Source organism: Terrapene carolina, unplaced genomic scaffold, assembly GCF_002925995.2.
Source record: "Terrapene carolina triunguis isolate 2854851 unplaced genomic scaffold, T_m_triunguis-2.0 Scaffold192, whole genome shotgun sequence".
NCBI classification, from domain to species: Eukaryota; Metazoa; Chordata; order Testudines; family Emydidae; genus Terrapene; species Terrapene triunguis.
This window is the reverse complement of record NW_020664543.1, coordinates 9873541-9898146: the sequence shown is the minus strand read 5'-3', so window position 1 is coordinate 9898146 and position 24606 is coordinate 9873541. Positions and strand designations below refer to the sequence as shown.

The 24606-nt window shown below is 42.6% G+C and overlaps 1 protein-coding gene across 1 annotated transcript in view; it reads left to right on the top strand.

Moving 5' to 3' along the window:
* Window positions 1–24606, top strand: part of ANKFN1 (ankyrin repeat and fibronectin type III domain containing 1) — a 74293-nt gene that overhangs the window by 27592 nt on the left and 22095 nt on the right. The window contains exons 5-7 of the mRNA XM_026654615.1: window positions 13463–13560; window positions 16963–17053; window positions 22431–22538. Coding sequence (XP_026510400.1) covers window positions 13463–13560; window positions 16963–17053; window positions 22431–22538 — 297 coding nt within the window. The remainder of the gene's footprint in view (window positions 1–13462; window positions 13561–16962; window positions 17054–22430; window positions 22539–24606) is intronic.

Genomic DNA, 24606 nt, shown 5'->3' with positions numbered 1-24606 from the left:
ACAGTTCACCTCATACAAGTCCTGTAGTGCAATCTCTTTATCATGAAAGTGCAACTTGCAAATGTTACTTAACTGCACTCAAAAACAAAAAATGTAAAACTTTAGAGCCTACAAGTCCACTCAGTCCTACTTCTTGTTCAGCCAATCGCTCAGACAAACTAGTTTGTTTACATTTGCATGAGATAATGCTGCCGGCTTGTTTACAATGTCACCTGAAAGTGAGAACAGGCGTTCACATGGCACTGTTGTAGTCAGCATCACAAGATATTTACGTGCCAAATGCCCTAAAGATTCATAGGTCCCTTCGTGCTTCAACCACCATTCCAGAGGACATGCGTCCATGCTGATGACAGGTTCTGCTTGGTAATGATCCAAAGCAGTACAGACTGGTGCATGTTCATTTTCATCATCTGAGTCAGATGCCACCAGCAGAAGGTTGATTTTCTTTTTTGGTGGTTCTAGTTCTATAGTTTCCGCATCGGAGTGTTGCTCTTTTAAGACTTCTGTGATTAATCGTGATTAATTTTTTTAAATCACAATTAATGTTTTTTAGTTAATCGTATGAGTTACGTGCAATTAATGGACATCCCTAATAATAATAATTAATAATAAGTATTTTGCTAGTACTTTACATGTTGAAAGCACTGTTGAGACATTAGCTCAATAACCCTCACATCACCCCTTGGGCTTGGTGAATAAGTATTATCCCTACTTTGGAAATGGGAAACTGGGATAGAAAGGTAAAGTGACATGCCCAAAGTTACACAATAAGTCAATGGTAGAGCCAGGATTAGAACTCAAGCCCTCCTTATGCATAGCCTCATTTTCATTCTGCCAGGGCACCCTGCCTTTCAGGTGGTGAAGGAATGTCCTAGTAGGACAGATCCTGCCTCTGCAGCTCTGGTGAGGGCTCCCAACCCCTTGGATGACCCACTGCAAATTTTACAGGAACTAGAACCCCTCCCACTGCTGGAAGATGTTTAGCAGGAAGCTCTGAAGGAGAATCTGGTGGAGATTCCCTGCCTTTCTCTTGCAGGTCTCACTGTTCCAGAAGGTGATTTGACCCATGGCATACACAAGTGCATGGGGCCTGAAAAATAGTGTGAAATCCACTTCCCTATCAAAGTTAGAAACATGTCACAGTCTGACAACATTTTAGTCACCTCATCTAAAGCCCACAATGGTCTATGGGAGTCTTTCCATTGACTTCAACATGTTTGAGATCAGGCCCCTAGATCTGGTACCAGCTCCTTGCCTGGCTGCAGTATCCAATTTTTTAATAATGTACTGCGCAGTTTGGGGTCCTGTCAAGCTCATCTCTGTGGATCTTGCAACATCCAAAAAAACTCAGTTAGCAGAATCCAAGACCTAACTGTACTAATATTGGGTCTCTCACATGGTCCCGCCAACTGACAAATTACATTGAACTACCCCATTTGCAAGTCCTACTACACTTGTGTTCTTTCCTATCCCAGTGCCTGGATCATGTTTCCTGTACGAAGAAGAGTCCCATGCTCAAAGTAATGCAAGTACAGTAAGCAGCAAGGGACACATTGGGCGAGTAGACCCATGTTTGTGTTTGCTTTATCTTCACTGAGTGCTCTGCCTCTGTCTCTAATGCTCCTGATCTTCTTTTTTCACCTCAAAGCTGGTACTTTTGTTGGTGAAAGTAAAACTTCACAGCTTAGGCAGCCCCCATGCTGAGCAGAGAATTTCTTTGATCCCTAACCACTATCTAATGGCATTTTTAAAAGAATTTAGGGATTAACTTAGAAAAAATAAAACCTCTAAACATAAGTAATTAATGCTCTCGGCAAATAAGACTTTTTTCTTAATTTAATGTTTCTAACATGGCAGCACTAAAAGAACAATGCTGGCATCAAACAATTTCACTTGATAGGTGTTAGTGTATTTTCTTTTGTTCGGTTGCCATTAAATATTCTGATACCTGGATGTTGGGCACATGTGAGCGAAGCGACCTTTTCTCTGTGTCTGCATCTTGACGACTGTTCATTTTTTAATTGGATTTTTGAATGTAGGATGGTTCAGAAAGAGCCTGAGGCAGACACTGCATGCTTTAGTCATGTGCATACTCCTTACTGGTGTGCACCATCCCCATGGCTTTGATGGCACTGCTTGCATGAGTCAAAACTATTCCCTGTGAACGGGGGGTTGTAAGATTGAGGCCTGAAGCAGTCATGCTTTTCTAAGACATGTTGCCTTTGGGCTAGAATCACACTTACGGTATGGCCCCTAGTAAATTACATGTGAAAAGATGCCCCTATCTCTCCACCCCACACTCTTTAGAGAATTTGGACGAAGATACCAAGTGTCTGTTGGGGAAAGTGAAAATTGTGTATAAATCTGGTGGGGGGGAGATGCTCTGAATTAGAAAAGATCTGAAGAAACTGAAGCAACAAAGATTGGCCGCAGCTGGAGAAAGGCCACCGGATGGAGTAGACTAGTGCTGTGAGGTGGTACAGAGAAACTTCTCTCTTAGATGCCTGGCTGATGAGTCTTATTCACATGCTCAAAGTTAATCTGATCATCAGATTTGGGGTCAGGAAGGAATTTCCTCCCAGGTCAGATTGGCTGGGACCTTGTGTATGTTGGGGGGGTGGGGGCGCTCCTTTCTCTGCAGCATGGGGCATGGGTCACTTGCCTGGATCATCTGGGTATATCTCACTTAATCAACTCCATGCTGTTGCAAAGGCCTCTGGCATTGAAGCACATTGCTCCCTTCTATTCTCTGCCTGTGGCACACAATAGTTTAGTCCCCCAGGGTTGCAACACTTTGGTCTAACTTCCCAGCATAAATCGAATCTTTGGATCTAATTAAACCACAGAGCAACTTGGTGAGTAATTTAAGTGTGAGTGAGGAAACAAATGCCAAGAGAAGTGACCAATTCTGCTGTGGCTTGTGCTTTCTGTTTATTCAGGAAAAGCTGCCCCTTTCCTAAATAAATCAATGATTGGGGTGGGCGAGATGTTTTATTACCTTCACTGTATCTCTTGTCCGTCCATCCCTCCGGTGAGCTGCCCTGCACTCTGCACATCACCCCCAAAAAAGGGAGCGGTGGGAAAGAAACAGGTGACAAGAAGCCTATCCCTTGTTCTAAAATGTAAAGTGCATGAATTGGGTATTTTTAAGAAAAAGGAAAAAAATCTTGGCTAAAAGTAGGTTACATAACTTAAGCCAGTCTAAAATTATGTGCCAGCAATTTACATGAGTTTTATGTAACTGTTTATACTGCTGTTTATTTAAAAATTACTACTTATCTTGGCAACCGCAGCTACACACTGTGCATTTGCTAGCTCCGGAATACAGGGCACCTTCATTAAAAACACATAGTCACCAATATATTAGATACAAAAAAAAAAAACCCTGCTCTGACATAACATTAAGAGTCAGATAGAAACCCGCAACAGCAAGGACATTCAGTGTTCAAGACAAAGCAGGCCTTTCGGGTGTTGAGAACAGGGCTGGAGCATGCTCCATCCTTAATTCACCCAGCAGCGCTAAGGTATCCTACAGCTCAGCTGCTACAGTCTATAAGACCGGCTCTTGTTCTTGAGCTCTTATAAAGGACCCTCTTCATCCGTAGATATTTATGCCTCTGCTTTTGTGGGTTCAAGTCAGACCCATCACACTTTTAAAATGCTGAGGGTAGGCGGTCTTTTGTTCTTTCTTAAAGTCCCATCATCATGTTGTTTAGAGCTTTAATTTTACCAACCTTTAAAATGTTGCCATCTTGTATTTTATTTTATGTTTTCAATCTACCCCTCCATAATCAACATTAAAAAAAAAAACTTGTCAATGGCCATTGTTTATGTAGGACCTACTCAAAAGCAGTATTTTGTGCCCTCTCACTGCTTCTGCGGGTCCATTTTTAAGCAACAAAATGCATACCCCAAATCTGTGCAGCCATCTTTGAAAATGGTAGTGCATTAACAATCTAAACCATGAAACAGAAGGGAAAGAAACTAATATTTGTGAAATGGTAAAAGAGACAAAATTGGTAGGAAAATAATTTTATTCTCAAGTTTGAAGAAGGGAACAAGAAACAGTGAAGAGTTAGAGGCTATTAGCCATGTAACGGTCAGCCTCACTTCAGCAAAACAACAGTATCACCTGCATGGGACACTTCCACAGACAGAGCCACTTCTTAGCTTGGCCTCATGAGGAACTGCAGGATTATTAACAGTATTGTTACTGCCCTGTATTGCAGCTCAGACTGGATGGTGACCTATAACACTGGCTTCTCTCTCTCATTGCCCCACGTGAGTTGCAATATCAGTTGCAAATTGAATCCAGGAAAGTGCATTAGCAGTAAAGCCATGTCAGACCTCCATAGTCCAGAGCCCTTGGTCTAAGCCTTACCAGTATAGGCCCCGCCTTTCACCAAGGTAGCACGTCAACATGAGGGGTTTGCAAGTTATGTCAGTGAAAGTTTCTCTAATACAGACAAGGCCGTCTGAAGCATTCCAGCTAACAGTCTCTTGATTTAATCAGGAGGGGCATTCTCGGTAGGTGGTCCTCGGCTCTGGAACTTGCTTTTTTGCCTTGGTTCACTATAGCCCGACCCCAATGTGCTCCATCATCCAAGTTGTCTCCAAGGATCTGATTCTGATTCTCCATTGCCCTGCATCCCAGTACAAAGTGAATGTAAAGTGCTGGTGGTGTTTTGCCCTCCCTTTGCACTGGTGTGAATAGCCACATCAAGTGCAGGGCAATCAGTGGTGAATTAAGGCCCTGTATGACTGTATGACTACACTGGGGGGCGGGGGGGGGAAGAGTGGTCTTAACTTAGGTTAGCTAACTCGCATTAAAATAGCAGTGAAGACATGGCAACTTAACAGCCCAAGTTCTGCCTCAGAAACCCCTACAGAATTTCACCAGAGCTGCTCACCTGAATTAAAAGCCAAGCTGCCATGTCTTCACTGTGAATTGAACTGAGTTATTAACCCAAGTTAAGAACATACCTTTTTTTTTTGCATACAGTGTGAGTCAGGGGAACTGAACTGAACAGGAAGGGAGTAGAGTTTGGAGTACAATGGTGGGGAAGAGCCTGGGGAAACTATTTGTAATAGAAGTCTCAAATAAGACCCAGAAGTCTTAATTCCCGGTCTCTTTCTCTAACAAGTAAGGAACAGACCCTGCTTCCCTTTGAAGTCTATGGGAGTTTGGCCATTAACCTGAGCGGATGCAGGATCAAGCCCTAAATGATGCCCATGATTCTCTGGTCCTACCAAGCTGTGCTCAGTGCAGGAATGGGGCTTGGCGGAAGGTGGTTTTGAGCAACTTTTGTGCTTCCCCTATTCTTAGGCTGAGCAGTCTGTGTCCAAATTCCAGCTACTTGGAAGCCAAAGCGAATAGACATTCTGGCTACATTCCAGCTATGCCCAGTACACTAGAGGAATTCTTTGACAAGCAGCTCCATCTGGCTTATCGCCTGTTTGCACTACTGAAATGCTATAAAGAGGCCGTAAAACAATGGAGCATTAGTCTCTTAATTTCCATGTATGTGTCAGATTGTGGATGACACTGTGATGCCTCATTAATATTCCATGTCCTTTTAAGCAGCCTTCTGTACCATTGCTCAGAATATTACCATCCCAGCAACTAGTATTCTTACCAGGAAGTGCATTTCTGCAACATACCACTGCCTTTTATTCATATGACCCCCCCCAAAAAAAATGCATTCAAATCAGTGGTGCCGGTAATTTATTCATTTCAATCAAGCTTTGCCAGGTAAGCTAACACATAGTAAAAAAAAAAAAAAAAATTATATGCAATGAAACTTCTGCCAAAATTGCTCTCAGCGCGCTCTGAGAAGATGCACCAATAAGCACATTATCCTTACCCTGAAGTATTTTTCTGTATTGTGGGCCTCGTCAAATGTCAATTGAAGTCAATGGATGCAGTCCTGCAGTTATAAATTATTACAGTGACTGTGAAGACTGTGTCACAGACATGCTAGCTTCTTTTCATTGTGACTATTCTATGTACAATTACTATTGTGTGAATAAATAAACCATAGAACAAGGTTTACTATGCAGTAATATGATTTTAATTTGCAGTTCACTGCAGTTTATTTAAATGAAATCTAAGCTTAAACTGGCTCTAAGTGTAGACATACTCCTAGTCACACCCCTAAAGTGGCAGCCACTCTCCCCTGGACACAATAGCGAGGCACCTGCCAATTGCTCAAGGGAGTACTAGATGAGAATGTTGTCCAGATGCCGAGTGAGCGTATTAGAAAGAATCACTTGCCCTTATCTCATGCCCCCAGCTAGCTGTGTGAGACGGGACATCGGTTTGCTCAGAGCTGTTAGAACTGCTTTCACCTGTTTACAATACACTTTTGTTTTATTATTTTGAAAACCTCCTCTTTTGTTTTGATGGGTACAATGATGGAGGGAGGGGAACTCAGCCTTCTCTTGCTGTTTGTAAAATGCACGCCCTTTTATTACCCAGTTTCTTTCTTTGAGTTCTGTGATCTCTGAATATTTGGGGAAATGAATTATTATTTTTATTATTTTATTTAATAAATTATTATCCTTCAGTACCACATCATGGGGTGTTGGGTTGGGTTTTTTTTTTAAACAAATAGCCTTCATAACATAGAAGATCTTTAAGCATAAAAGGAACAGTTACTGTCTAAAATTTATTCCATAAGTCACCAACAAATCCTGACCATGACTCTGTACTAGGGCTGTCAATTAATTGCAATTAACTTTTGGGATTAACTCAAAAAATTAATCGTGACTAATTACAGTTTAATCGCACTGTTAAACAATAGACTGCCAATTGAAATTTATTAAATATTTTAGATGTTTTTCTACATTTTCAAATATATTGATTTCAATTACAACACAGAATACAAAGTGTACAGTGCTCACTTTATATTATTTTTATTACAAATATTTGCACTGTACAAATGATAAACAAAAGAAATAAGATTTTTCAATTCACCTCATACAAGTCCTGTAGTGCAATCTCTTTATCATGAAAGTGCAACTTACAAATGTTACTTAACTGCACTCAAAAACAAAAAATGTAAAACTTGAGAGCCTACAAGTCCACTCAGTCCTACTTCTTGTTCAGCCAATCGCTAAGAGAAACAAGTTTGTTTACGTTTACGGGAGATAAAGCTGCCCACTTCTTAATTACAATGTCACCTGAAAGTGAGAACAAGCATTCGCATGGCACTATTGTAGCCGGCGGCACAAGATATTTACATGCCAGATGCGCTGAAGATTCATATGACTTTTCATACTTCGGCTACCATTACCGAGGACATGCTTCCATGCTGATGACGTTCGATAAAAAAATAGTGTGTTAATTAAATTTATGACTAAACTCCTTGGGTAGAATTGTATATCTCCTGCTCTGTTTTACCCACATTCTGCCATGTATTTCATGTTATAGCAGTCTCAGATGATGACCCAGCACATGTTGGTTGTTTTAAGAACACTTTTACTGCAAATTTGACAAAATGCAAAGAAGGTACCAATGTGGAATTTCTAAAGATAGCTACAGCACTCAACCCAAGGTTTAAGAATCTGAAGTGCCTTCAAAAATTTGAGAGGGACGAGGTGTGGAGCATGCTTTCAGAAGTCTTAAAAGAGCAACACTCTGATGCAGAAACTACAGAACCTGAATCACCAAAAAAGAAAATCAACCTTCTGCTGGTGGCATCTGACTCATGATGAAAATGAACATGCATCAGTCCACACTGCTTTGGATCATTACCGAGCAGAACCCGTCATCAGCATGGACTTATGTCCCCTGGAATGGTGGTTGAAGCATGAAAGGACATATGAATCTTTAGCGCATCTGGCATGTAAATATCTTGCGACGTCGGCTACAACAGTGCCATGTGAACGCCTGTTCTCACTTTCAGGTGACATTGTAAACAAGAAGCAGGCAGCATTATCTTCTGCAAATGTAAACAAACTTGTTATCTGAGTGATTGGCTGAACAAAAAATAGGACTGATTGGACTTGTAGGCTCTAAAGTTTTCCATTGCTTTATTTTTGAATGCAGGGTTTTTTGTACATAATTCTACATTTGTAAGTTCAACTTTCATGATAAAGAGATTGCACTACAGTACTTGTATTAGGTGAATTGAAACATACTATTTTTTTACAGTGCAAATATTTGTAATCGAAAATAAATATAAAGTGAGCCCTGTACACTTTGTATTCTGTGTTGTAATTGAAATCAATATATTTGAAAATGTAGAAAACACCCACAAATATTTAAATAAATGGTGTTCTATTATTGTTTAACAGCGCGATTAATCGCGATTAATTTCTTTAATCGCTTGACAGCCCTACTCTGTATGATTGGGTAGTCGGGAGTTTTGTTCACTCCTCTGCAGAATTCCAGCATTTTGGGTGCTCAGATGCACTCATTCTCCTTTGACTTTCCTTTAAGTTCTTCCAGTGCCTAAGAGCACTGTCTGCAGGAGGTCACTGATGGTGATGTCTTGCACTCCTAACATGTCTTTGAGCAGCTCATTCATACCCTTCCGGGTTGCTCCAAGTGCTCCAGTAATCACTGGATCATCTTTGTTCTTGTTGTCCATAACCGTTCCACTACATAGCAGAGTTCTTCAGACTTCGCCATCTTCTCTTCTTGTTTCTTTTTTGTGTTTCTGTCTGCTGGTATGGCACTCTCAATTAACATGGTCTTATTTGTCATCTTTTCTGCAACAACTATATCCAGCCTGTTTGCATGCACTGTTGGGTCTGTGACAATTGCCAGATCCCATAAAATCTTCGCTTCTTCATTCTCTAGAGCGCTTTCAATTTGGTGGTCATAATACAGCGGGGTGCATTTAAATCCGTACTTGCCACAGAGGCTGCAGTACAGACTGGGCGACCTCATTGTGTCTGTTCACATATTGCCTCCTACCCAGGCTCTTCTGAAAAGGAAGAGACTGTGGAGCATGTATGGAGTGCCTCCTCAACAGATGCTCCACCGTCGCTTCCTTTTCAGAACACATTCCGCAGTTCGGGGAGCAGTTCTGTTTGGTCAATTTTGTTTTGAATGTAATTAGTCCTTAAGGTCTACTCTTGTGCACTCATAATGAGGCTCTCTGTCTCTTTTTTGAGGTATCCTTCTACAAGCCATTAGCCATTGTTATTATTATATAACTGTATTAGCATCCAGCGGTCTCAAGCAGAAATGGGGCCCCATTATGTTAGCTGCTGTCCGAATACATACAAAGACACAGGAGCTGATTCTCATTTGAACTAAGGCCTTTTTACACCTCCCTGGCAGTTTATAAGGGGCCTTAAAATGGGCATAAATTACAGATGGTGTCAAGGAGCCTTAGTGTCAATGAAAATCGGGGCCACACTCCTTACTTGGAGGGCTTTCATTGTATTAAGGACCAAGTTCTGAAGCTAGTTGAGATCTTCATCCCTGCTCCAAATCCTTCATGCTGGGTAAACCGGGCAGAGCAGTGTAAAGCCCTGGTTCCCACTGAAGGAGGGTTTCTCCTGGCCCAAGCACTGGTGAAGATAGATGTAATGCTGCCTTCCAAGGACTCCCCTGTAAGCCCTGAAGCAGGGGATGTGCTGGGGTAGGAGGGGCGTGCTAGGACAGGGCTGCAGCATGCAGCGAGGCAGAGATTTCTGGTAGCGCTACAGCCCTTGGGGCTTCCTGTGGCGGCTGCCATAGTTTAGACGGTCCTCTGGGGCTGTGTAATTTATGCCCAGGGCCTCTCCAATCCCCAAAACAGCCTAGGATTGGGAAGGCCCAGAGGTGGCTTAAAGCCCCCATAGTCTCTGCTCTCTCAGAGCTTCGAGCATTGTCTTACAGACACTGGACACACACCGTTTCTCATGCTGAGAAGTACCTTACTCTGCCTCTAGTCCCATTGGTCTGAGTGCAGCAAAGTGCTGTTCCACAGAATCTGGCCCTAAATGACACCATCTTGTTTTACCTGGAGCCGGGAGAAGAAAAAAGGCATCTGAAATGACGGAAAGCCCGTTTGTTAGATGCTCAGCAGCTTAGGACTGGCTTCTCCGATGTACCCTACTGCAGTAAGGGAACATGTCCATGCTAGCAGCATGCATACCAGACTTCAGTTCCAAGTGATTTAATACAGCTGAGTTATAAAACCCTGAAAATCATGGTTTACAATGGAAACTCTGACAGGCCATCAAGTATAATGGCACTTACAGGCACTGCTATAATTAAACCCTCCACACACCAAAAACCCTACAACATCTTACAGTAACAATCTCTACATGTTCATAGAGGCGGATGGAGATAGCCCCGTGACTCCCATTAAAGCCAGCGGTAGATAGGTGGTTAAAACTCCATGGAACTCTAGGGAAATGTGTCCTGAAAAAAGCCAGAGGCAAATGGACAAAATCAAGAACAACAGTGTTTACTTAGCAGTAAATGTTAAAGTGTTTCAGAACATAGCATATAATGTCTAAGATCACACAGCACTGTCAGAGAGAGAGGGAGTGCTGAGCATGGGGGATGGAATGAGAAGAGAAGGGAAAGGTGGCATGACCCTCTTGTTCTGGCAACCCTGCAGAAATATGGAAATTAATTGCTGAGCAGAAAATATTGTGAAATATTGTTTTCTTTTTTCCAAATAGGGCAGACTCAGCTTTACCAGTGATCTGTATGAGAATCGCATGCTCTAAATAGACTTTTATCTAGTGCTTGATCTTAAAAACTAAAGCTGATAACAATTAAACCTCTGAAAATAGTAACCGCTCTGGGGAATTTTGAGGGTCTAAAATGCAGAAGTCTTTGGAGCAACTTCTTCTCTCGGTTACATTGGTGTAAATGCAGAAAACGAATGGAGTTTCTCCACACTTACATCAGCATAACTGAGAGAAGAAGCTGATCTCTAACCTTTAATGAGATCGTGAGGGTCTGTTGAAATAGATGTCCAGGATGACAGCTTGTCCACAAGGTTGAGTCTGATGCGTTTTTGAAGTGGACAACTATTAAATCCCAGATGTGTGAGTCTCCAACAGTAACTGGCCCTTAACTATACCCCCGGTACCTGCCATTGCTAGAGTATAATTTTTTTTAAAAATAGGGTATTTTCCTGTCAGCAGTCATACTTCCCCACTTGCTTGTGCTCATTTTAAAAATGATTTAACTTGTCTGCATCACTCTATTTTATCTTATTTTTATGTTCTCATTCATTTTTGCAAGGAATGGAGGGGAGAGATTGATGGCAGTGGGACTGATCCTGTAAATCTTTCACTCATGAGTACTTCTTATAAGTTAATGGGAACACTTACATGAGTAAAGATACCCCGGCATCTGCTTAAGCCTGCAGGATAAGCCCCTTCAATTGCAAAGTATATGTCAGTACAGCATCAGTTGATTCATTTTCATAGTGGGCTACTGCTTAGTAATTCCCCATGGCTCTGTGTGACTTCTGTGATTATGTAACACAATCTGATGTGGAGTAGAGATCTGGTCCTATGTCCTCTGAAGTTAATAGAAAGACTCCTATTGACCTCAGTGAGCTTTCGATCAGACCCAGAGAGGATAATTCTGTTGTGGGTGGGGCAAAACATCATTGAAGCTGGTGGTTGCAACTCCAACCCATCCTTTAAGATGCTGCTCCTTTATAAAAGCCCACTCCTAAAACAGATATGTTTGCGAGTCGACCCAGAAATTAGTACTACATGTACAGAGGGTTTCACTGGATATTATTTTGGGTGGGCTGGTGGGAGGGAGAGAGAGAGAGAGAAGAAAGCTACACACACAGCATAAACAAGCACAGTGTGGTGCTGGCTAAAAGAGTTCTGGGGCTATAGGCCAAGAAATTATCTCCTCTTTGATTCCTCCTGTGTTCAGGGAAACAGGACTTTGTACATTCTTTGTAAATAAACAAGATTGCATCAGGGGTATCTGGCCCCATCCCATTTCTCCTCCTAACTGGAACAACCTGCAAGAACCCAAAGTTTTATTAGCCACTCAGGCCAACTTCTGGGCCAAAAAAGGGGTAACAATCCTCTGTGGGCTGGCTCCTGCAGTAAGAGCTACATGATGTGTTATAATATGTAGGCCATATTTACTCTATCCTGGCATGCAATGACTGAACATGAGTTCCCGGTGGGACTCTATAGCCAAAAGGGATAATGTGATCCTTGTATGCATAAATAGGGGAGTAGAATATTTGGCACCAGTCTCACTGCTGCTGGAATGCGATCCGGTTCTGGGATTGGCAATTCAAGAAGGATGTTGATAAATTGGAGAGGATCCAGAGAAGAGCCACAAGAATGATTAAAGAGTTGGACAACGTGGCTTATTGTGATAGACCAGTGGCTCTCAACCTGTGGTGATCCGCTGACTCCTCGGGGTCTGTGGACTATGTGTAAGGGGTCCGCAAAAGATTTAGACTGAAAACTGACTGGTCAGAATTCATACATATGCAGACAATAGATTTCCAAAGGAGTCTGCGCCGCCATTCAACATTTCCAAAGGGGTCGGCACCTCCATTTGAAATTTTTAGGGGTCTGCAAATGAGAAAAGATGGAGAACCACTAAAGACTCAAGGAGCTCAACCTGTTTATCTTACCAAAGAGACTGTTAAGGGGTGACTTGATCACAGTTTATACATACCTATTTGGGAAACAAATATTTCGTAATGGGGTCTTCAATCCAGCAGGCAAAGGTATAACACAATCCGCTAGTCGGAAACTGAAGCTAGAAAAATTGAAACTGTAAATAACATGTACATTTTTAACAGTGAGGGAAATTAACCATTGGAACAATTTACCAAGGATCAGGGTGGATTCTCCATCACTGCCCATTTTTTAAATCAAGATGGGATGTTTTTTTCTAAAAGATCTACACTAGGAATTATTAGGGCAAGTTCTGTGGCCTGTGCTACAAAGGAGGTCAGACTAGATGATCACAATGATCCCTTCTGGTTTCGGAATCTATGATCAGAGCTTGGCACTCGTGTGAAACTTCACTGATTCCCTGGGGCTCTGCATAGGCACAAGGGTCCACCCAGGCAAATCCATCTGCACGATCAGGGGCTGTATATTGATTTTGATTTATAGGCTTGCTTCATTGTGTTTGCAGACCAAAGTCCTCCACACAATATATTTTCCCTGCTGCTGCTTTTTCTTTAAAAGGAAGTTGCTTAAATGAGAGCAAATGCTAACTGAATATAACTTGCAGGCCAAAACATTTTAAATGTACTTTTATGAAAAGCTTTTGAGCTATTTTTTTGTTATTGAGAGACACACAAACCACAGCCAATTTCTGTTCACAGTGTTGTGAAACATCATTATTTTGTCTCGCTATAGTCCGATGGAAGAGCTAATAGGAAAATGGGAGGTGGCGGGGAGAAGAAAAAGAAGGCTAGTTAATTTCCAAGGTGCTAAACTGTCTCTATTTCTTTACCTGACACTGAAATCTGATTACATTTCCCCCTTGTTATTTATTTTCTAGTGGAATGGAGCTGTTCTGAAGACTTTTCTGTTTTGGCTGGGGAAATAATCATGGACAATCTTCAGTCTTTGAGATGCACCATCACAGGCCTCAGAATGGTAAATGCCAAATCGTTAATTTAGATCTTAAACTCCCCAAATGGTACACGGGCTGTGACATTTGCATCCGGGCCTCTTGGCAAGAACAGCAGAGTGCCATTCCTCTGACAACAACTGCCAGTTATTAAGCATAATATGTCTGGTATCCATAATCTGAAAGTCACAAAGGAATAGACAGACAGCAGGAACTGTTTTGTAAATTGTCATGTTATGGGGAGATCAGAAAACATTGGAATGAAAGCCGCTGCTCTCTGGATCACAGGATAATCTTAGTGCAGATCAAAGGCTCCTGAGAGATCCAATCCTGACTCCATGTCTGACGGATAAAATAACAATTCTATCTCCTCTCCCTCATTCAGGAACAGTCACTGCTTGCAGTCTTTTAAGAAGACGTGTATTTTCATACAGATAAGAACTGGGTCAATGACGGAGAAAATCTCTCATGAATATTCACTTGGATTTTTAAGCAAGCTAACTTGAACCATATGTTTGTAACCCTTCTCTGCAGGCTTTTTGTGAACATTTGTGCAAGCAAATTTTGTGTTTTGCAAATGCTTGCAGGGAACAAACCTTGTTCAAACTTCACACAAATATTTACGCTGGAACCATTCACTTGGGGCTTGATCCAGCACACACTGAAGTCAATGAGAGTCTTCACTAGGGATTGAATCAGGCACCTTAAGACAAAATAACAGCAGGGAGAAAAGCAAGTTTATTCCAAAACCCCCTAGCCAGTGCCCTGAAGCACAGGTGTTCGAGATCTGACTGTCCACTTGGGTTAAAATTCTCAAATGTGTATGTCTGGGGGTATGTCTACACTGCAGTTGGAGCTACGATTGCAGCCCATGTAGGCATACCCGAGCTAACTCTAAGCGAGCAGTGAGGCTGCAGCACCACAGGCTTCAACCCGGGCTGTACAAGCCCCTCCCCCCCACCAAGGGCACTTACTTAGGTAGCTAGCTGCTGTAGCTTCGCTGCTATTGCTACTCACGCTAGCTAGGTCAAAGCTAGCTCAGGTGTACCCACCCCTGCAGCAGTCACATGTCTGATTGTAGTGTAGACATGGCAAAGAGTAAAGTGATGGGCACAATATAAAAACCTCCCAGCCAGAATAGAACAGGCATTTTTTCAGTCTGAAGAGCTTTGATTTGAAACTTTTCCAGGCTGCCGGGCCATAGTATATATTTCCTGCATTTGGGCTATGTTATCAGCAATCCAAAGTACCTTTACTCAACATAAAATCTCCTCAGCTTGCATAGTCACTTTCAGGGGCATGTGTTAACAGCAGAGCCAATTGTACACTGTCTACACTCACCCTCTCTGCCGAGGATGCCGTATCTTTAAGTGAAGGGCAGGATTTTCAAAAAGCACTCATCACTGGCCTATCTCTAGTCTCATTCAAATCAGCGGTAAAGCTCCAACTGACTTAAGTGGGAGCAGTGTTAGGTGTCCAGACGCTTCTGTCTGCATTGGCACGCAGGCTGTGATGCGTGACTGGGGAGCTGTCCATTAATGTCAAGGGTCTCCCTATGCTATCATTGATAGATTGTAATGTCTCTTTTGGACCCATTGTGGTCCATTAACTCAGGGATTTGGGGGAGATCTTTGAACTATGTCTTCCAATCCCTCATGATATTCTGGTCAAAGCACCGTGGGTAGTAGGTTTGGAAGAAGGTGACTCTGGGTGTGGGAACATTGTCTAGTGATTAGAACACAGGAGTTACCGTCCTGGTCCTGCCAACACATAGTGCTGGAAGTAGCTCTTACCACTGTGGCTTTAGTGGGACTAAACACTATACGCAGGACTGGGTCCTAAGGACCGGAGTCTGCCACCCTTATGCACCCGCTGAAGTCAGCGGGCCTGATTCTCATTTACACTGAGGCCTGTTACCATTGCCAGAGCGGCGTAAGGACAACTTCATGCAAATGAGAATCAGGCCCCGAGGGATTCCTTGTGAAATAAGGTACTCTTCAATGTGAGTAAGGGTATCAGAACCTCAGCCTTAGTTATATTGCTAAGGCTTGTCTACACATCGCCAGAGTCTGGACTACAGAGGTATGAATTGTAGAGCGCTCTAACGTGTCATGGTCTAACTGTTCCAGGTTGACCCCGCCAGTGTGAACTAAAAGGTACCTTGTACACATTCATATAATCCTGTTTGAAACAGGACTACAGTAGAACCTCAAAGTTATGAACACCTCGGGAATGGAGGCTGTCCTTAACTCTGAAATGTTCATAACTTTGAACAAAACGTTCTGGTTGTTCTTTTAAAAGTTTACAACTGAACCTTGACTTAAAACAGCTTTCAAACTTTACTATGCAGAAGAAAAATGCTGCTTTCCTTTTATTTTATTTTTTAGTTGTTTACGTTTAACAAAATACTGTACTGTATTTGCTTGTTTGTCTCTACTGCTGCCTGGTTGCATACTTCTGGTTCCAAATAAGGTGTGTGGTTGACCAGTCAGTTCGTAACTCTGGTGTTCATAACTCTGAGGTTCTACTGTACATCAGTGTGAGCTAGGTATCTTTTAGTTTTGTACCAGCAAGGTCTACATGGGGCAGTTACAGCGCAACACATTAGAGCACTGTACAGTTCACACCCCCATAGTCCAGATTGTGATGCCATGTAGACAAGCAATGGGCAAAATAGATTGGATTAGTAAGGAATCAATCATCTTTGAACTGAACCAGAACCTATTTTCAATTTCAGAAAAGTTTTTAACATTTAGTCTGTTTGTGTTTCACCTTTGCCAGCCTCAGTGCTTCCTGGGTTCCTTCAGGACCAGAGGAGAAGGACCAAAATACCACGAAGGGAGGCTATTTCTGCAGTTTTTCCAACCTAACTAGAATGGGAAGTGCTGTAATGCTAGCAAAAACACCTGTTCTCATGACAACTCCAGCCCAGTTTTTAGACCAAAGAGGATGGACAGTTAGATAAGCTTTGGGTAAACTTTTTAGTATTTAAACAAAGCAGATTTCTATTGACTCCAGTCATAGGGATTACTCTACTGCTAGGAGACAAACAAACAAACAAAAAAACCCTAAAACTGTAATCATTACTTCATTATAGATTTTCATAGGCCCTGATTCTACAACCTTTGGAGTGAGCAGTATGTACATACTAATCTCGCTGATTTCACCACTTTGCCACTGACTCACTGTATAACCCTGGGCAAGTCATTTAACGTCTCTCTACGAATTATTGAGTTCAGTGGCCCTATTAGGTATGAGTTAGGGTATGAGTAGAACTGGCTATAAGTAATTTTAAAAGTCACTATGATAAGGGTTCATTAGTTGATGTTTGTATGAGGCATTGAAGAAGCAAAGTGCAGAGTATAACCGTTAATATTTATAAATGAAATGTTTAATACCCTTCTGTTTCCATTTCAATGCATTTTCAGGGCCAAAGTTATCACGCTCGTGTGTCAGCATACAACATGAAGGGATGGGGACCTTCACAGACTACCACTCCTGCCTGTGCTTCTCCTTCTAGTAGGTTAAGATCACCATGATTGATTTATTAAAGCTACTTTATCAAGGTCTTTTTGTTTTTAAAGTGAATTTGACCCATTGGGGTCAAATAATAAAATGGGCAAGTCACCCAGGAATGAAATAAATAAAATATAACTTCAAACAAAAAAAATCCTGGAAAGAATTTATATATATTTTAATTGTCCTGCACTGTTACCACTTCCACACTTTTTCCAGTTCTTTGTCAGCAGGTTGTCTATTTAGGACCTGATCCTGCACACATATATGCAAGAGGGGTAGGATTTTGATCCTTATGTCCATTAATAAGCTTCTATCATATTGAACTTTCTATAATGTAAGGAATAGAGCAGATCATAGTCTGAATCTGAACTACCATCAGGAAAACATTGATGGCGCAAACAATTCTGCCCTGTGCATTGCAAACATTGTGGGTCCAATCCTTTAAGATTCTGAGGGGTATTAATTCTCATTGAAGTCAATGGACTGCTCATATAAGTAGAGATACAGTAGTAGTTAAGTAGTAGTTAAAATGTTCCACATGACTGAGACCCTCCTTCCTTTTAAAAATCATGGTGGGTTTGCTGAAACTCCAGTAGGACCATAATTTGACTTTTGCAATTTTTTAATTTATCCTAATGGCATCTTATTGTTAGTCACTTTTCCTGGATTAGTACTCGCTGCTGAACTGGCTAGGCACATTACAGCTTCCCTTGTATTGATTAGTGTGGGGAAGGTTTTCATTTTATTGCATTCGCACTTTCTTTTATTAGGCTAATGTAACGCGTTAATAAGCTGGAATGGTAATGTGAGAACATAAAGGAAGCTGGACTGACACTACCTATCTGAGAGTTGTGGGAAGTGGAGTTTGGGTAATTGAGGGTGTTATAGTACTACTGTCTTATCCTGGACCAAATTCTGCTCTCACTTACACCAATATAAATCCAGAGTTACTCTAACAAAATCCTCTATGTTTGGAGTAGTACAGTTCTGGGACAAACTTCTGATCACTGTTACTTTGGAGTGATTCTGCTGACTTACTCTGAATTACACCAGTATAACAGAGCAGAATTTGGTTCCTGGAGCCTTAAAATTCCATGCCCCCTAAAGAAGCCACTGTACATTCACATAGCTGGAGTCGACGTACCTTAGGTCAACTTATAGCAGTGTCTACACTGTACTGGGTCGATGGGAGAAACTCTCCCGTCGACTTACCTTATGCTTCTCGTTCCGGTGGAGTACTGGAGTCGACGGGAGAGCGACTTCACTAGACCAGCTAAATCGACCCCCGGTGGATTGATCACTGCAGCATGGATCCACTGGTAAGTGGAGACAAGCCTTCAGTGTCAGTCAACAGAATACGCCCCGCAGAGCAGGGGACCCCTGAAAAAACAAGTAGCATTTTACACTGCAGCCCTGTATTGGATTGAGGTATTATTCTGGGAATATTGTATTGTCCCACCCTTCTGACAGTGCCTCTTTCTTTGTATTCTTGTTCAGCCTTTTAAAAATACTCTGCAAGAAGGGCCTGATCCAAAGCTAATGGAAGTCAAATGAAGTCTTGTCACAGACTTCAGTGGGCTTTCCATCAGGCGCTATTGAACCCAAACAAGGGCTGGTCAGAAAATGGGCTTTATTTTCCTGCAGAAAGTTAAGACTTTGCATCTAAAAGAACCTGAATTTATTTTTTTTACTGAAAACTTCCTCCTCCTCCCCCCGCCCCGCCAAAATTGGTTTTCAAGTGAAAATTTTTGTGATTGGGTTTTTCAGTTTTCCGACAAACAAACAAACATTTTCGAGGAGAGCAGGGACGTTCCACAAAACTTTTCCTTTTGTCAAAAACCCAATTTTCTGTCGAAAGACGTTTTGATGGACAATTTTTGACCAACCTTAACCAAAACCCTTAAAAGAGAACTGGATAAATTCATGGTGGTTAAGTCCATTAATGGCTATTAGCCAGGATGGGTAAGGAATGGTGTCCCTAACCTCTGTTTGTCAGAGGATGGAGATGGATGGCAGGAGAGAGATCACTTGATCATTGCCTGTTAGGTCCACTCCCTCTGGGGCATCTGGCATTGGTCACTGTCGGTAGCAGGATACTGGGCTAGATGGACCTTTGGTCTGACCTGGTACGGCCGTTCTTATGTTCTTATGTTCTTGTGACCCTTGCTGTAGGCTGCCTATGCCACTCTGGCAGCATTATGGTGCTACAGTGGCCTGGGAGCGAATGTCCCCAGTTTAGGAGCAGCCTAGGGTTGATATAAGCAAATGTACAGTGGCTTTCCTTGTGGACCGTGTTGCTTGGGAGGATCACGGGTGGGAAAGGAAGTGCTCATAATGCTTGGTGCTGCAGGGACACAAAGTTGCAGAGCAGCCATAGGCAGCCCCAGGTAAGTAAGAATTAAGGCCACTTTGTCCCCACAGCAGCTGAGAATCCAGGCCAAGTAAAGCCACCTTTCCTCTGCCTCCTGCTAGGCTAGGCCTTCTATAACAACGGTGCCAAGACTGCACATGGGGCACTCATGGCAGGCTGCAGCGTTATTTTTAGAAGAGGCAGCCCTGGCAACAGTAGAAAGAGACCAGTCATCGCCCATGATACATATGGAAATTTACTCACGGTCCCTGTGTGTCAAAGAACAATGTTTCAACAAGACCATATGTGTATGTTTTCTTCATCAGTGAACACTGGAGTATTAAGCAGGCCCAGATCCCATTGTATAGCTGGCCATTATGCGGTATTTTCATTGTTAAGTATCCTCAATGACACACACTCAAGTTTGAGTGAGACTCTTATCGCCTAAGTTTAAACTCTTTTTATGAGGTAATGCTAACGTCAAAATTTCAGCTTGAAATGCAGCCTGCTATTTATTCATTGGTCCAGTTACAGTCTGCAGAACTTATTCTAGTCAGAAGGTCTTTATCCAGGGGACTGCCTTTACCGTTGGGTTTGAAAACTAACGAAGCAAGTGCTCAGCAAGAGCAGTGTGCCCCTGGAATGATGCTGGTGTAACCGAGCAGAATTCGGCCCTAAGCTATAAACTGAAGTTAGACTCTTTAACACTCTATAAAACGGTCTATAAGGACCACCAGAAAAATATGCTAGTGCATTGTTTCTCAACCTTTTTGATCCCAGAGACCGGCTTGCTGCCTGTGCCAGGGAGATCTCAGGGACTGGCACCGGTCCATGGACCGGTCGCTAAGAATCACTGTGTTAGTAGAATTAAAGATCCAGGGTTCAAGCTTGAATCCCACTCCAGGCCCAAGGCACCAAGGGATTGAAAAGTCAATTAATCTTCCTGGCTGGAGATTCCCTTGGCATGGGGGACTCATTGAGTGCTGGCTTCTAACCCCTTCCCCACCCCCAGGTCCACTGAATGTACCTGAGGCAAACTTGGGCAATAAAAGGGGTGTGGCCAGAATGCTGCTATGCTCTGGTGATCCCCAGCTGGCAGATGTCCCTCTGAGGACCATACCAAGCTGATCTGGTCTAAATGACACCAGCCTGCAGAACCAGCCTCCAGCCAGCCCCTGGATCCGTGAGCGGCAAATGGTTCCTATGTGTTTCCCCACACACCTGCACCCAGTAGATACTGAATATAGCTGAGAATTGACCTCCCAGTGTTGACCTACAAAAGTTTTCGCTTTTGGCGTCAAGTATCAGAGGGGCAGCTGGATCTGTAAAAAGCAACAAAGAGTCCTGTGGCACCTTAAAGACTAACAGATGCATTGGAGCATAAGCTTTCGTGGGTGAATGCCCACTTCGTCAGACGAAAGCTTATGCTCCAATACATCTGTTAGTCTTTAAGGTGCCACAGGACTCTTTATCGCTTTTGGCGTCCACCAGAATATCTAACATAAAGGATACTTCTCTACAGCTGTTGCAATAGCCCACAGACTATAGGAGTAGCCACTGTCCACTACATCCACCCGTATGTGGGGCTTGTTATCATTGTAGCAAGTCAAGGCCAAAGTACATTTAGGTCTCTAGCAGGTTGAGTCTCTGAAAAGGAATAAGTCACTCTCCACTTAAATTAGTACTGTATGTTCAGCAAGTGAGCAGTTAGTTGGTGGCACATGTCTTGCGTGCCCGCTAAGAGAAGAAGGAATCTGTTGATGCACTGACATGCCAAGGACACGCTTTTATTTGTGAAACCGGGGTGAGTGGGTTTTTTATTTCGTTTTATTTTTGTATATAAAAGAAGTATGACTATAAAATTTAAGTATCAGGAGGTAGCCGTGTTAGTCTGTATCTACAAAAACAACAAGGAGTCTGGTGGCACCTTAAAGACTAACAGATTTATTTGGGCATAAGCTTTCGTGAGTAAAAACCTCACTTCTTCGGATGCATAGAGTGAAAGTTACAGATGCAGGCATTATATACTGACACATGGAGAGCAGGGAGTTACTTCGCAAGTGGAGAACCAGTGTTGACAGGGCCAATTCAATCAGGGTGGATGTAGTCCACTCCCAATAACAGATGAGGAGGTGTCAATTCCAGGAGAGGAAAAGCTGCTTTTGTAATGAGCCAGCCACTCCCAGTCCCTATTCAAGCCCAGATTAATGGTGTTGAATTTGCAAATGAATTGTAGTTCTGCTGTTTCTCTTTGCAGTCTGTTTCTGAATGATCTGACATCATGGCTCGCCTGGATTCCATGAACTTGGTTGATTTTCTCACGCCCATGACAAAGAATTCGGGAGCTTGTGATAGAAGGTTTTAGTAAGGCTGAGATTTTTAGCTAGCAAACCTTCTTTGCACTGAGGGCATTTGGGGCAGAAACCATGGCCTCTTGCTTTGTCAGTACCATGCCTGGCTGGAAGGTTCAGGGCTCAGCAGCCACAACCAGGACCAGGTTTTCAAAAGTACTAAGCCCAGCTAGCAAGGATGTTCCAATGGTTTGGGTACCATCACCTGGGTTCAATTCTCTGCTCAACAGATTTCCCGTGTGACCTTGGGCACATCACTTAGTCTCTCTCTGTGTCTCAGCACCCCATCTGTAAAATGGAATAAAGGGATTGTTAGGATAAATATATTAACGATTGTGAGACATTCAGATGCTATGATACACCCCATTTTCTGACCAGCTATGGCAGTGGGGCCATATAGCCACCTAAGCTAGATGTTTCTGGCAATAATTGTCACAACAGAAGCTGCTGGGAGCTGATTTCTTTTGAAACTTTAGCCCTACATTGTTGTTATTATATTATCTATTTTGCAGGGGTAGAGGAAGCTTATGGTGTAGGCAGTGCCATTCCATCCCATGTGCATATATGCAAATCTCCCTCCCCCCCAACAGCCAGGAAAAATGAGGAGCAAGAAAACATTTTTAAGCCCTCTTCTACTCCTTTACATTTCCATTTGTTTATTTCTTTTGTTCAACAGACTGGAAAGACTGCGATGGCAGAGAACCTAGACACTGGGGACATACTGAAGCCCTGGAACGTCTCCTTCAGCAGGTTCGAGCGGCTCATCAGCATTACAGTTGCCGAGGTAAGGATAAAAAAAATCTGTGGTAGGGCACCAGTCGAAGCCTCCGTGGCGCCTGTAATTTTAGCAGTTTCCTAACTGGGTCATACCTTCTCATTCATCAGGAAAAGAAAGATATTAATATTGGCCCATCTGGAATCACTTGAGCGTACTATCTTGCTCTTAACCCTTGCAATAAGTCATATGCAAACATGTGAAAGCAAGCATGCACCCCCCACTCTCATTTAATTGTTCTCCCTGCAAATCGTTTTCACACAGGAATCCATGAAAAAGCTTCAAGGATCTCTTTCTTCCCCCCCTTCCCTTGCCCCCCCCCCCAAATAATTTATTTTAAAAACTATTTTGGATCAACAGAGAGGACTTGGCCACCTCCAAATGAGAGACACTATGTATTCTAGCAGAGGTGGTGCCAATGGAATGAAAAATTGTTGTACTAACCAGTGCGAAGGCAAGACTGCTACATTTTTTTTAATGTAACAACCCAAAACGGTGAGAGGGTTCGAATCTCAGCCAGTTCTGCGCTCTTCATTCATGGGAAACAGACTGTGCCTTTGATAGCTCGAGAGTCAAAGCAGCAGGCTGGGATACTTTTTAAAGCTGTTTAAAAGTCTCTATTCTATATCGGCTGTTGAAATGTTACTATTTATTTTTTAAATCTGATTTCTAACTGGAATAATGCTTGGAATTTGGTTTCAACTGAAGAAATCAAACTGCCGCGAAGTTGTCATTTTCCCCTGCGGTTTTACTTATCATATTCCAAGCTGCCTCAAACGATTCACATTCACAGAAGTGCTTAAGACTGAAAATGAAAGATGCAGCCTTAGTTCTCTGAGTGCAAATATGCCATAATCATGATGATCAAGGGTCTGCCACAGTCCTATTGTAGCTATGGCAACTTAATTCAGCAATGTTGCTTGGAAATGGAAAAGAGATATTGCAAGAAAATAGAATGTTTCTCCAATGAAGATTCACAAAACCACCATGATTTGTAGAGGATTTGGGAAGTGAAGCTGCAGACTGCGTATTCTGACTCTTAAATAGCTGGCTTCATATCTGACTATGAGAGGAGCTGTTTTGCATGGGACTGTCTCCCCTCTCTGAACGGTAGCAGATGTCCAGGGTCTTTCAGGTCAACTTCTCAGTGGAGGAGAAATAAATGATACAGAGCCTGGGTATATTCTAAGTGTAACTTGTTTTATTTGCACACATACACCAGTCCTGGAGCAGAAGTGGTCACAAACTGCATGCAGGGCAAGCCATTCTTTCAGGAATCTCAGCCCTAAGCCAATGCCAAGTTCCTAGGGAACACCTCTGCCTCAAGAATTGACTCCAATTGGAGACCAAGGCAGGAAGCAAACTCGGCTGCTGCTTTCACAACTCCCATTTCTGTTCCTTGCCTAGCAAAACTAACAATAATACAGTGAGTTTTCCCAAGACTGAGCATTTTCTTGCATGCTAAGAAAAAGAATTTGGAAGACTCTCTGGAACAGTACCATCTGGCAGCACCTACCATGACAACATTCTTACTTTGGATCATATAAAAATTCTCAATTGCTTGTGTTGTAGCAAAGCATCACATATTGGATGAATGAGATTCGTAACATGATAAAAGGGCCTTTGGAGACTTGCCTAAGCTGTGTAACTGGTGTCAGCCCCTTCCATTTCAATATTTTTATGAAATTAGAGGCACCTGGAAACTGTTTGCATTGAAGTACGGTGCGGGGAGGGAACTGCAAGGTCACTTTTGCTCTGAAATTTGCAGCTGGGAGTTGTCAAGCTGAACGGAAAGCCAGGTCTGTGGCAGGAGAAGGATTGTCTAGTGGGTGGATCACGGGCTGGAAGGAAGGACCTCATGAGTCCTGTCCACTGAGAACTGGCTTCCAGAATAGCTTTCATCAATCTAACACTTTGCAAAGACTGAGCCAGCCCCTCAGCTGGAGTAAATCAGCACCGCTCCACTGATCTCAATGGAGCCACACGAATTTATACCAACTGAGAAGCCGGCCCATTGTTGAGTTAAGCCTCACAACGCGTCCATCAGAGTGTCAGTAAATGTCATGACCCCATTATA